The sequence below is a fragment of the Pimephales promelas genome, chromosome 20 (genome assembly GCF_988280905.1).
Source record: "Pimephales promelas chromosome 20, fPimPro1.hap1.1, whole genome shotgun sequence".
In the NCBI taxonomy this organism is placed as follows: domain Eukaryota; kingdom Metazoa; phylum Chordata; class Actinopteri; order Cypriniformes; family Leuciscidae; genus Pimephales; species Pimephales promelas.
Window position 1 is genome coordinate 4,642,501 of NC_142788.1, and position 13,634 is coordinate 4,656,134.

The 13,634-nt window shown below is 39.7% G+C and overlaps 1 protein-coding gene across 1 annotated transcript in view; it reads right to left on the minus strand.

Annotated features, from left to right (window-relative positions):
• Nucleotides 1–1,369: 1,369 nt before the first annotated feature.
• Nucleotides 1,370–13,634, minus strand: part of dhx35 (DEAH-box helicase 35) — a 33,092-nt gene continuing 20,827 nt past the window's right edge. Inside the window, exons 13-21 of the mRNA XM_089124214.1 lie at nucleotides 13,351–13,475; nucleotides 13,214–13,268; nucleotides 12,948–13,138; nucleotides 12,790–12,867; nucleotides 9,867–9,996; nucleotides 5,909–5,990; nucleotides 5,759–5,830; nucleotides 5,570–5,681; nucleotides 1,370–2,873 (exon numbers count right to left, since the gene is read on the minus strand). Coding sequence (XP_088980340.1) covers nucleotides 2,835–2,873; nucleotides 5,570–5,681; nucleotides 5,759–5,830; nucleotides 5,909–5,990; nucleotides 9,867–9,996; nucleotides 12,790–12,867; nucleotides 12,948–13,138; nucleotides 13,214–13,268; nucleotides 13,351–13,475 — 884 coding nt within the window. The 3' untranslated portion in view covers nucleotides 1,370–2,834. The remainder of the gene's footprint in view (nucleotides 2,874–5,569; nucleotides 5,682–5,758; nucleotides 5,831–5,908; nucleotides 5,991–9,866; nucleotides 9,997–12,789; nucleotides 12,868–12,947; nucleotides 13,139–13,213; nucleotides 13,269–13,350; nucleotides 13,476–13,634) is intronic.

Consider the following 13,634-nt stretch of genomic DNA (forward strand, 5'->3'; position numbering starts at 1 on the left):
AAATGAATTAGTTTAAACTAAATGAATCGACTTTAACGAATCAAAGAGCCTGTGTTGAGTCCTGTGGTGTCGCTCGGTGTTTGCAGACGCTGTGAGGACTGAAGACTGTGTCAGAGACTAGTCTCGAGTCTTTACACCGTGTGTGTGAGTTATGAACCACTCAGTCTTCAGAGTTGTTCGTTCATGAAGTGTCACTGGGTGTAACATAATGGAGGATTGTGCAATAACGTTCTTGAATCGATTGTTTCTTAAGAATAAATGATATTTCCATTCCTCCAAAGGTTATTATTCAAATGTTCTGAAAGAGGAACCAAAAATGTGTTTTATTGCATTGCTACGAAAATTTCCATATTTTAAAGTGTTTCAATTTCATTAGAATTCAAATGATCAACTATTAAAATAATGTTATCTAATACAATGATGAAATAAAAACACAAAAGTTGCCAGTATAAACTGCATATTGCGAAATAAAAACACGTTGCATTTGCATACATTACAATGTTTTCACTTCTTTTCATCGCTACACTGAGAATTATTCATTTTTATAATTAATGCAGGCTATATGCTAATATTTTCAAAATAAATGTTTATAACTGTATACAGCATGGAAATACATTTTATTTATGATAGTTTATGATAATGCCATTAATAGTTAAAACTGTAAATAAACGTTCAAGCACAATTAAAGACTCCACATGGTTTTGTTGTCTTCTAAACTAAAATGATATCATATTTTGCTATAGCTGTTATGCTACCGTTCAAAAGTTTGGGGTCAGTAAGATATTTTTTTTTAAAGAAATTAATACTTTTTATTCAGCAAAGATGCATTAGATTGCTCGAAAATATGTCAGTAAGTGATTTAACGTTACAAAGATGTCTATTTTAAAGAAAGCTGTTCTTTTAAACCAAAGAATTCTGAAAGTAATACAGTTTCCACACACCTGAATCAGCACAACTCAAAATTAAAAATAATCAGAAGTGTTTATTGAGCAGCTAATCAGCACATTAGGATTTCTGAAGGATCACTTGACACCGCGGTATATTGATAACAGGATTAATTAATATTTTAAAGTATATTTAAAAAATGTATAATTTAAATTATTGTAGCCTAATATTTCATTGTAGCCTATCACTGCTGTTAACAAAAATAAAAGCAGTATATTGATGAGCATAAAAGGCTGAAATCTTTCAGACCCTCGTAGTGTATCCATACTCAATGCGGTTATTATGAGACGTACATATTTATATCAAGCTAGAAAACAGGATTGCTGTAGATCAGATATTGTCCTGAGTTTGTCTCAGTCCGACTCGTGTTTTCTTGACCAACACTGACACCTTTCGGTCAATCACACACGTGCATCTTTGATGGTAGGGGGCTTTTTACGTTTATTTGTGTTAAATCCAGAAACATGACAAAAAAAATTATAGGCTACATTCTGTAAGCAAAAAAAAAAAAAAAAAAAAAAAAAAAAAACATTCACTGCTATTCACTCCTATCCACACAAAGCCAAAACGAACCATGTGAAAGGACCAGAAGCACATCGTTTTGATGAACGTAACATAATTATAGTTATAAACTGATGATGACGTGGATTTCTCCCGCTCCATTAGCTTCACATTTTGTATAAATCAAAACCACGTACCGTTTCCCACAAACTACTGCACATTCATTAACCACGAACATAAGACTTTATTGACTTTATGCTTCACAGAGCGGCGAGAAACTACATGTTGCACATTTACATCCGCTTATTTGTGATTCCTCATCAAAACACTGCACTGCTGTGAAACTACTCGAGGTTTACTAATGTTTAAAGACATGCGAGAACGTTTAAACTGCGATCATATACAGCTAAATCTACACTACTCACAGCTACTGAACCGACTATACACCACGGATATTGTCTTGAAGACATTTGGCAAAGTTACCGTGAAAGTAGATTTTAACACGTTTTTTTTTTTCTCTCGGACGTAATAAAGAAGATAATAAAGGAAAAGGAAAAATTAAAATCAAATTTGGAAAAAAAATGCCCATTTGCTGAAAGCCAAAACATTACAGTACCGAGGCTCCGCCTCCCCTCGCATGATTGGCACCTCAGCCTTCCTGTTAAAGCCACGCCCAGAATTCATTACGTTCTCATCCATGTTCGATATTTGACTGTACACTGTAGTAGGAAATAAGCTCTTCCCTGAGGCGTCTCGTTCACTGTGCTATTAACTCACCACTCAAACTAGTCATGGCTGATCTTTCCTAAAGTACACTATACGATTAAATGAATAATTACACCTACTTACACAGTTTTTTAGGCCAGAGGTGCACAAGGCTACCGTTTAGGAACCTATACATATATAATATAAAAAATGGCACTTTTTTGTCACATGCTTACAGTGTAACTACAATTATTTGCACATTCCATATACAACAGGAAATGTTCTATGGTTTTATAATATTTGGCACATAATGGTTGAAAGGCCACTACGTTTGAGCTACACAGTATTTCTCCGATGAGGGTTTTGAAAAAAACAAACGGGGGGAAAATAGCTTATTATAATAATATTCCGGTTGTTATTGAGGGTAGGTGTTCGTGCGATCAATCCATCCATCCAGTCATTCTCTCACTCTCAAACGGTAATCAAGAAAATCACAGTCACGTTTTTCCGATGGCTCTCAACCTTCACTAAAAAGCTATTAAATAATACAAAGATGACCATGACAGCATAAATATGTCATACATTTGTATATACAAAATAACACAGTGTTCCCTTTCGCCTTGCAGCTGCAATGAACACCCCGAGTCAGCGTGTGTGGATCCTGTGGTTCAGGAGAGAGTCGTTCAGAAGACTTTGGCCCGTTTGCTGCTCAGAGACCCGTGCTGAAAGAGAGAGGGAGGACAGGAACACAGGGGGTCAAACTTTTATTTTTGTGGTGTTGGGTTGGCTAACACAAGTTACATACTCAGATTACTTTTTTTTAAGTAACTAGTAAAGTAACACAATACTTAAATGTCAACAAAATGTCCGAGTTGCTGTTTTCAAATGAGTAACGCAAGTTAATAACGTCACACACAGACACCAGGGGTGGAAACGAATAAAAATGCATCCAAAAACCAAGATACTGGCCAAAAATCGCAAGTTCTTGTTTTTGATATTTATAATCAATTTGCAAATGTGTTGATTTTATACAACAATTCAAGAAACAATAAGTTAAAGGTGTTGTTCACTTTTCAAAAAAACTTTTGCTGATAATTTACTCACCCCCATGTCATCCAAGATTGTCAACGTCTTTCTTTCTTCAGTCGAAAAGAAATTAAGGTTTTTGATGAAAACATTCCAGGATTTTTCTCCATATAATGGACTTCAATGGGAACCAAACGGTTCAAGGTCCAAAAGACAGTTTCAGTGCAAACTGTTCAAAGGGCTTTAAACGATTCCAGACGATGAATAAGTCTTATCAAGCGAAACGATCGCTCATTTAAAAAAAAAAAAATAAAGTTTAAGTTTTATAAGCTCGATCTTTTTCCAAGTCATTTGGTTCATTCAACGAACGAAACGAACAAATTGATCTTTTATTCATCATCTTGCCTAATTGACCCTTATTCATCGTCTGGAATCGTTTAAAGCCCTTTGAACAGTTTGCACTGAAACTGTCTTTTGGACCTTGAACCGTTTGGTTCCCATTGAAGTCCCATTGAAAAGTTTTTTTTAAAAACTGAACTACTCCTTTAATAGGCGACTTACATTTTAGACACAATATTGCCAGTTTTTCCTCTATTTTGCTAATGAAAATAGTCCCAGGCTCTCTGAGCAACACTGTTTCAGTTTCGCTACTGAATGAATATGAGTTTTTCACAGGAATGACTCGACGACTTGCTTCAGCTTTATCTCTGAATGAATCTGCGTTTGAACATTCACATTACTTTTAAAAGCAAAGGCATGCGGAAAGTAGCGAATTGCAAAGTAGCAAACCTGCAGCAAATTTCACTAGTCAGACTCTTCCTCTCATTATTAAAGGAATAGCCTTTCAGTGAAACCCGGTTTATAATTTGAACTTTAAATGTGGACATTTTCTTCAAATTCTGGTAATGCAGATTTTTTTTTTTTATAAATAATGTAGTATATTAGTTAGGGATGGGAATCGAAAACCGGTTCCACTCGAGAACCGGTTCTAAATTTTACGATCCATCGATATTGTATGCGCTCGACGTTAACGATTCCTCTTATCGATGCTCCTGCTCTGAGTCAACCAGTATGTAGGCTTCAGACAGTGAACTAACAACTGTCCCTTTGTCCTTTATTAAGCACCAGCACGGCGTCCAAAGCGATTTTTTGTACCACCAAAGCCTTATTTGATCGGTGAGTACCGGTAAAATTGTCTCTCTCTGTAGTTATGAACCGCTGCGCTCGTGACAGGGCTCGTGTTAAACTGAACGAGCAGGGAGAGAGAGAGCCCCGGTCGTGCGCGCGCGCTTCTCTATGGCTTCACTGCTCAAAACTAAGCGCTGTCTTGCTCTCTTTCTCCCTCGCACATATTAATCAAAATAATCGACACAATGGTAAGGTCGGGAGACTAAAGTTTCATATGCAGCATTCGGAGATTTGTTTTTCCTGAATTACCGCTGGGTGTGAACTGTGCTAAAATAGGTCTACGTTGCCTTATCTTCTCTAAAAAGCGGTCCGCACATTTAGCTGACATAAACCACACTTCAAATAAACGGAAAAAACGACCAAAAGATGAAATGTTTTCTGTGATGACACACATCTTGTGTCGGAACGCGCACACGTCTGATAATGACACGTTCAATTCGCGAACTAATGACTCATTTGAACCGATTCGTTTTAATGAATCGTTAAAACAACTGAACTGATTTTCCAACACTGAACTGAACTCAACACTGAACTGAACTCATAAGGTTTCATTTATTATATAAATTACTTCAAAAGTACAGTTTACTTAGTCAAGTGTAAGGTTTAAAACAAATAAAACCAATTGTTTCTTTCCCCCAAAAAAGCATATGACTACTTTTTCCCACACAGTGCTATCAGGAATCGATAAGAGAATCGTTAAAGAATCGGATCGATAAGCAGAATCGTTAGTGGCATCGATATCGATAAAATCTTATCAATTCCCATCCCTAATATTAGTAGTATATTATAGTTTATTTGTATAGTAAATAATATATTTACTATACAAATAAATCCCCCCCCCCTGCTTTAAAGAGTCCTTGGGGGAAAGTATCAGTTTCCAAAAAAAAAAATATGAAGGTGCACAACATAATGAGAAAAATTTCCTGAGCATCGAATCCTCATATTAGAGTGATTTCTGAAGGATCATGTGACACTGAAGACTGGAGTAATGATGCTGAAAATACAGCTTTAATCACGGGAATACATTACATTTTAACATTTATTCACAAAACAGTTCTTTCAATTTATAATAATATTTCTCAACATTACCGTTTTAACTAAAAAAATTAAGAGAAGAGACTAAACATGAATAGATGTTGGCTTTGAACAGTATTGTGCATATTAAAGTGGGCAAACTTTAATAAAGAGAAGGACTAAACCTCACCTTGGCCTGTTTGTAGAAGTGCGGCGCCAGCTCCACCAGCCAGGACGACTCCACCGCCGTCACGTCCCGCATGTAGTACTTGCTGGTCTGAACCACCTCATTGAAGACCACCCTGAGACACACAGCTGGGTTAATATCGGCGGGAGCAGAACCAAAGCACAGTTTGACCCGTTAGGGTAACACCAGTACCATTTTGGGGGCTTTTCTCCAAACAGCACCGAATCGGGGTGGATGAACAGCTCTCGGTCGTCACGTAGAGTCCTGCATTACAACAACAACAGAGACATGCAAACACGGCTGGAAAAGTCAGGTGACTACCACTGATGAAGAGGAACCGACCTGTAGGAGCCGGAGTGATGCATACGGGCCGCATTCGCGAAAAACCCAGACACGATACATCGGAGAATCACGTCCGGGTCACCTTCAGGGCACACACACATCTAACTCATACGGCAATACACACGTACTTATCACGATACCATATTAGTGCCATACTCCAAGAAAAATTGAACACAAAATGTAATGTTCAAGTAGTTTTTTCATTGTGTGTGTGTGAATGAAAAGGCTTGAACTTGTGCAGGAAACCCAAAGCACAGGACAATAGAGACACCAGAATAACAATATTCATGATTCTGAAGATGAAAACACACAATTACGCTACACAAATATGCTTGTGCTCTTTACTGACTAGATATATTTAAATAACGTCGGCCACTTTTACTGCGAACATCACACATCTGCCATTATCAGGACACACACATATTCCCCCATTGCATGATTATACATTATAGTCAATATTAGAGCCAGATCGATATTATCGGCCGATATTAAGCATTTTCCAAAATATCGGTATCGGCAGTTATAATGGCCGATAAATGAATATTTCGAAAATAAAATAAAAACGGACGAAACATGCTTGAACCATGTCATGGGTGTTGGAGTTGTGTGGTTTGTCCACCAGAGGGCACTCTACACCGTTCCAGTTGGCATAGTTAAATAAATAAAATATCGTCCGATATATCGGATTTAACACTAGAACGGCCACAACGGTCATTTTGACCGTTTTGAATTTTATATCTACAATAACTTTGTTGAAAAAAATAATAAAATCCTGCTGGTACCTGACTTTTCCTAAAATTGTCTGTATTTTCATTTAAAATGCTTTTCATATAAATTAAGTTACGTAAACGTAAGGCAAAACAAAAAAAGTTACAAGCTGCAAGCAGCGATGGGCGGGCCCTCGCACCTGTAGCGCGTTGGGGTGTGAGACGGCTGCGTTGCATATTCTACAGCTCAGCCGGTGCGGCTGTGAATTTGGTTCGCTGCTTCGGTTAAGGTCACTTCCTGTTGCCAGCAGGTGGCGCTATGACTGTGGGTGAATGTCGGCATGTAGATTTGATCAGGGCGGGACTCTTGTCAAATGTGTCAAATTTCGTGCAGATCTGGGCATTTACAGCCAAGTTACTACAACTTCCTGTTTCATGGCGAATCATCGCCGCCACGGACACGCCCATTGACGAAAACACGCAGATAGCACAACTTTTCATCGTCAATGCCTTTAGAAGGCACAGTAGAAATTTGAAGTCGATCCGACTAAATCCCTAGGAGGAGTTCGTTAAAGTACGTAATGAGTAAATCATCCCAAAATGGCGGTAAAATTAGAAATGGCCAACTTCCTGTTGAGTTTAGGGCATCGCTCCAAGAGACTTTTCTGTCCGTCTGGACATGGTAGATGTACCACAGAAATTTCGTACATGTCGGTCAAAGATGCGGTGGGGGCTGCTTCATTAAAGCTCACTTCCTGTTGCCACTAGGTGGCGCTATGACTGTGGGTGAATGTCGCCATGTAGATTTGTTCAGGGCTGGACTCTTGTCAAATGTGTAAAATTTGGTGCAGATCTGGGCATTTACAGCCAAGTTAGTACAACTTCCTGTTTCATGGCGAATCATCGATGCCACGGACACGCCCATCAACGAAAATGCGCAGATAGCACAACTTTACATCGTCAATGCCTTTAGAAGGCACAGCAGAAATGTGAAGTCGGTCCGACTAAATCCCTAGGAGGAGTTCGTTAAAGTACGTAATGAGTACATCATCCAAAAATGGCGGTAAAAATAGAAATGGCCCACTTCCTGTTGAGTTTAGGGCATCGCTCCAAGAGACTTTTCTGTGCGTGTGGACATGGTAGATGTACCACAGAAATTTCGTACATGTCGTTCAAAGGTGCGGCGGGGGCTGCTTCGTTAAAGGTCACTTCCTGTTGCCACTAGGTGGCGCTATGACTGAGGGTGAATGTCGCCATGTAGATTTGTTCAGGGCGGGACTCTTGTCAAATGTGGCAAATTTCGTGCAGATCTGGGCATTTACAGCCAAGTTACTACAACTTCCTGTTTCATGGTGAATCATCGACGCCACGGACACGCCCATCGACGAAAATGCGCAGATAGCACAACTTTACATCGTCAATGCCTTTAGAAGGCATTTGAAGTTTGAAGTTTGAATTTGAAGTTGATCCGACTAAATCCCTAGGAGGAGTTCGTTAAAGTACGGAGTGTGTAAATCGTCCGAAATCGGTCGCCAAATTCAAAATGGCGGACTTCCTGTCGAGTTTAGGGTATGGGTTCTTGAGGCTTTTTTGTGCATCTTGATATGATACACATCCCCACCAAATTTCGTGCATGTAGGTTGAACGTGGACGAGGGGCTAATTTTTTCCAATTTTGTAGGTGGCGCTAGCGAGCCATTTTGCCCCGCCCATCCGCGAAACCCACAAAATACGAAATTTTTCACCAGTCCTGACATGCGTGCCAAATTTGGTGACTTTTTCAGCATGTTGCGGCCCCGAAAATGCGGCGCTTACTTTGCAGAAAAAAGAAAAAAGAAAAAAAAATAACCCTAACAGTTTCAATAGGGTCCTCGCACTGTTAGTGCTCGGGCCCTAATGAACACATTTACCTATTTCGGTCATATTGACCGCACTGAATTTTGCGCTATTTTTTCGTTAAATATCCCGCGGTTGATCGTGTTCTCTCTCAACTGTCGACAGAAAGGTCCGTCCGGTCACCTCTGTAGCGGTGTTTGCTACATAATAATTTCTACATTAGTTGTTGATCAGAAATAAGCAAATAAAACCGGACTAAAGTTATCTATAATACTTACGTTATCTATAGACCATTTCACAAGATGTAAACAACACTGGTCCAGAAGCACTTCCTGTTTCAGTTTTTTAACACTACACAAAAGCTGGGATAAAATACAACCAACAGAACATGTAAAACTGAATCAAAAAGTTAAACAACATCTTTAAGATGTTTTCTTGACATGTGAAATAAAGAAAACAGTTACAAACTGAAACAGGAAGTGCTTCTGGACCAGTGTTGTTTACATCTAGCAAAATGATCTATAGGCTGTATATATTGCTAGGTTAAAATGTCTAAAATTAATGAGCGAATGAGGAGGAACATGACTCGAACCATGGCACTGGAGATGCTTCAGAACTTGACGAGTGATGATTCGGATGCGAGGAACAATCGGAGATGGAAAGTGACAGCGACGTTTCCTGGGTGCAAGTTAACATTTCCTCCTCATCAGAGAGTGATTCAGAGTCAGAGTCCACATCAAGGAAAAAGAGACGGCTGCTATCATCAGACACGGCGGATCCAGATGCTCCATTCATGTCGGATGATCCTGGTGAGCTCTGCTGCATGGGCTGTTCACTAGTTCTGCTCTATTATTATTATTAGCCTATTGACCGCTTCGCAAATCGTCACTATCTAACGTTTTCGTCATAGTTTTTGTCATTCAAACCTAGTTTTTATTTAGTTATCGTCTCGTTTTCGTCTTTGAAAAAATGTGGTTGACGAAAATAATTACGAAAATTATTCGTCAACGAAATAAACAATATTTTGACTCTAACGGTTTGTGGCCGTTCTAGTAGTTTTGGAATTCTGCCACTTCTAGTGTTAATAAGCCAAAAAATATTTGTATGGATATCGGCCTTCAAAATCCTTTATCGGTCGGGCTCTAGTCAACATTATATACGGTAGTTTACGGAAGCCCTGAACCGCAACATAAAAAAATAAAAAAATAGAGCATTTCAAGATTAAAGACGAAATATTTTGAGAAAGCTTTTTTTCTGGGTGAACTATACACAAAACATAATAGCCACTATCCACGATACATATTGTTGCATTTTCGCATTGCGATACATTTCGCAACGATATATATCGTTACACCCCTAGAAAACACGGTCATGAGCTGACATGACACCATGTTGGCGACGGAGAGGAGAGCTCACCCTCGCTGGAGGTGCGAGGCACCTTGAACTTGTTGAGGAGGTGTCGCAGCTGCTCTCGCACGGCCACGGCCCGCAGGAGACCTTTATAGTGGAGGAAGTGCTCCTGACACCACTGCGAACTCTTCTGGTGCTGCGGGAACATCACAACACCAACACAAGCAACATTATTACCTCATCCAAACTCACGAATCTGTGCTTCTCAAACACGACGCCTCAAGATGAGGCCTGCGCACGTCATCAGAGAAAGAACTGTGCTATTTAAAGGATTAGTTCACTTTTGAAAAAACTTTTGCTGATAATTTACTCACCCCCATGTCATCCAAGATGTCCATGTCTTTCTTTCTTCAGTCGAAAAGAAATGAAGGTTTTTGATGAAAACATTCCAGGATTTTTCTCCTTATAATGGACTTCCATGGGAACCAGGTCCAACCGAGGTCCAAACGACAGTTATAACAGTTACAGATGCAGCTTCAAATGTCTTTAAATGACACCAGACGATGAATAAGGGTCTTATCATGCGAAACGATCGGTTATTTCAAAACTTATTCCAAAAATGTAAAGGGACAAATGCTAGCCTTGCTCTTTTCTGTGAGGCGCGTTTGTAACGTCATGTAATACGTAATTACGTTCAAAAGGTCACGGGTGACGTAGCCGGAAGTACAGAGTCAGAGTGTTTACAAGTTGAACGCATAGGTTGAACGTGCAAACTAACTCAAACGGCGTTTACAAAAAAGGAATTAAATGGTAAAACAACGATGTCGGACGATTTTGATTCTGTACTTCCGGCTACGTCGCCCGTGACCTTTTGAACGTAATTACGTATTACGTGACGTTACAAACGCGCCTCAGAGAATAGAGCAAGGCTAGCATTTGTCCTTAGAAAAGTTACAATTTTGGAATAAGTTTTGAAATAACCGATCGTTTCGTATGATAAGACCCTTATTCATCGTCTGGTGTCGTTTAAAGACATTTGAAGCTGCATCTGTAACTGTTATTAACACTATCTTTTGGACCTGAACCATCCGGTTCCCATTGAAGTCCATTATATGGAGAAAAATCCTGGAATGTTTTCATCAAAAACCTAAATTACTTTTCGACTGAGGAAAGAAAGACATGGACATCTTGGATGACATGGGGGTGAGTAAATTATCAGCAAAAGTTTTTTCAAAAGTGAACTAATCCTTTAAGTAAGGGTTAATGCCCGACGAGGTGTCCATTGTCAGGTTTTAATGGACGACGGCGAGGCGTGAACCGGCCGACGCGCAGTGAAGTCCATTAAAATCTGACAATGGACACCTCGAAGGACATTAACCCGCTTATACCATGGTCACTTGCCAAATAAAACATTTTTAAAACATTAGCTGCTAGTTTATATTTTAATTAGGCTAAATCAAGTTTTTACACATAATAACTCGCCTGACGGTTTATTTAGCAACCGGAGATATTAGTCCGCTCAGCTTGTAGAACCCTTCAGGTTCAAAAATGCATTTTTTTTTTTTTAATGAAACACAAAGGTAGGCATAGTTATTTATTTTTTTAATTACACATAAAACAATTAATCAAACAGGCTTCTTAGGCTTGAAACACTGTACTCTCCTCCTGCTGCGTAAAACTCCCGCAGGGTCTCATTCAGAGCAGCAGCGGTGTAATTTTCTTTGCGACGTTTCTCCGTTTTATTTACATTTTTTCTTTCTTCAGCAGCATCCCAGTCGTCAAAGTTGTCATATTCTCCATAAATGTTAACCCTTATGCTGCATTAGGGACATTTTTGGTCTTTTGCAGTTTAATTTCTCTGACCATTTTGGCTGTTTTAATGCAAATGGTATGAAATTTGGCAAAATTGTGACTTTTTGGGTACATGTAAAAAATGTGATCCCATTTTGCAAAATATGTATAACACACACTGTGTAGATCAAATAGTAACACTCAGCACCATAAAGACCAAAAATGGCCCATTGAAACCCATTAAAATGTTGTTTAAATCTGAGGCTGTCAGTAATACATGAAACATGATTTTTGCACAAACATCCTTTCATTTTGAAGCAAAATCATTATATTTGCATTATATAGTGTATTCCACCAGATGACGTCACTGCATATTTATTCCCTATGGGTGGAAATGCACCTTATTTTAGGCAATAGGCAATGTTTAATAGGTGGCCATTTTTGGTCTCTAACGCACTAAGTGGGATTTTTTGCAAAGTGGGACTGTGATCATCCAAATCTAAAGTTTTCTCTTTGCATTTAGTTTATTGAAAATAATTGAATTTTTGTGTTTTTTCCTCTTATACAAATCGATGGTTTCGCAAACAAAACTGGTAATTAAAGGGTTAAAATCCTGAAATTGAATACATTTTTGGTAGTTATGATGAAGACTGATGCTGGTTAAAAGATTTAACTTGGTAAAAGTGGAAAATAATAATAATATATAATATTTTAGGCAATGTTTAATATGTGGCCATTTTTGGTCCTTAATGCACTCAACGGTGTTAAAAATCGAATGCAGCACAAGGGTTAAAAGAAATAAGTCGCTCATTGTTGTATTAGTATGTAATATCTAACTAACGTTAGATGTTTGTTTTGATAGAGCAAATTGTTAACGGATACTTTGACTGCCTGTTGCTATGGTTACTCACAGCTGTTGTGGGCAGCGCATTTATTTATTCATTTCGAATGGTAAACAGGCAGTTTCACCAGAACTACTTTACTAGGTGTCCTCTATCACTTTTTAACGGACACCCTGCAGCCAATCAGAATCGACTATTCACCCAGACCATGGTATAAATGGTTTTAATCCATTATAAAGTCTTAGAGAACAGTGTAATAATGCAGTTCACAGATTCTCGTCCGCTTCCGGTTAATCGATATCCTAAAATAAACCGTTTTCCATTGAGGTAAAGTGAATTTGAGCGAGGTCCGTTACCTTTATGAAAGCCTCATACACATTCAGCATGGTGAGATGATCCCCCTCCGCCACGGCAAACTTCCGGTGCTCCCGCGCCTGCGACACACAGACACACGGCTATAAATGCTATAAACCGGGTCATAAAGCAGAGAAAACAGCGGTGAGAGTCGACATACAGCTGCTTTCCTCTGATTGTGTGGCACCGTGAACAGGTTCTGAATCTGCATCATGGCAGCGATGGTGACGATCTCCTTGGAGCAGCCGAAGTTCCCCGACTCCAGCAGCATCTTGGCGAACATGGGACTGAGCGGGAACTCGGCCATCCGCACCCCCATCGGGTCCGTGAGGCGCCCGTACTGGTCCAGACCTGTCAGAACCACATCCAGTGAGATCACACGCAGAGAAGCGGCAGTGTGAGAGAGTGTGTGTGTGTGTCCTGTACCTCCGAGAGCGAAGAGCAGCTCCAGAGCCTGGACCATGGACTGAGCGGGAGGAGGCTGCGGGACGAGCACACGGAGTCATGCACACGTGGACAACAGCGGGGCGTAATGTGTTGATGCATCGGGGGGACACACTCACGGAGAGGAAGTTGAAGCGCAGCACGTTGTCGATGCCCAGGGCTTTGAGCTGCAGGATGACCGGAGCCAGGTTCGAGCGCTGCATCTCGGGGACCGTGGACTCCGGCAGCTTCTCGAAGTCCTCCTCTGATCCACACACATGCACAACACACACCTCAGTTCACCACACTACAGTACAACAGGCCGACAGTGAACATTATTGTTAAATCCCGTTCCTCCATTTAAAATGAGAATTCAAATCTTTAAGAGTCATGTTAAAGGAGTCGTTCACTTTTCAAAAAACTT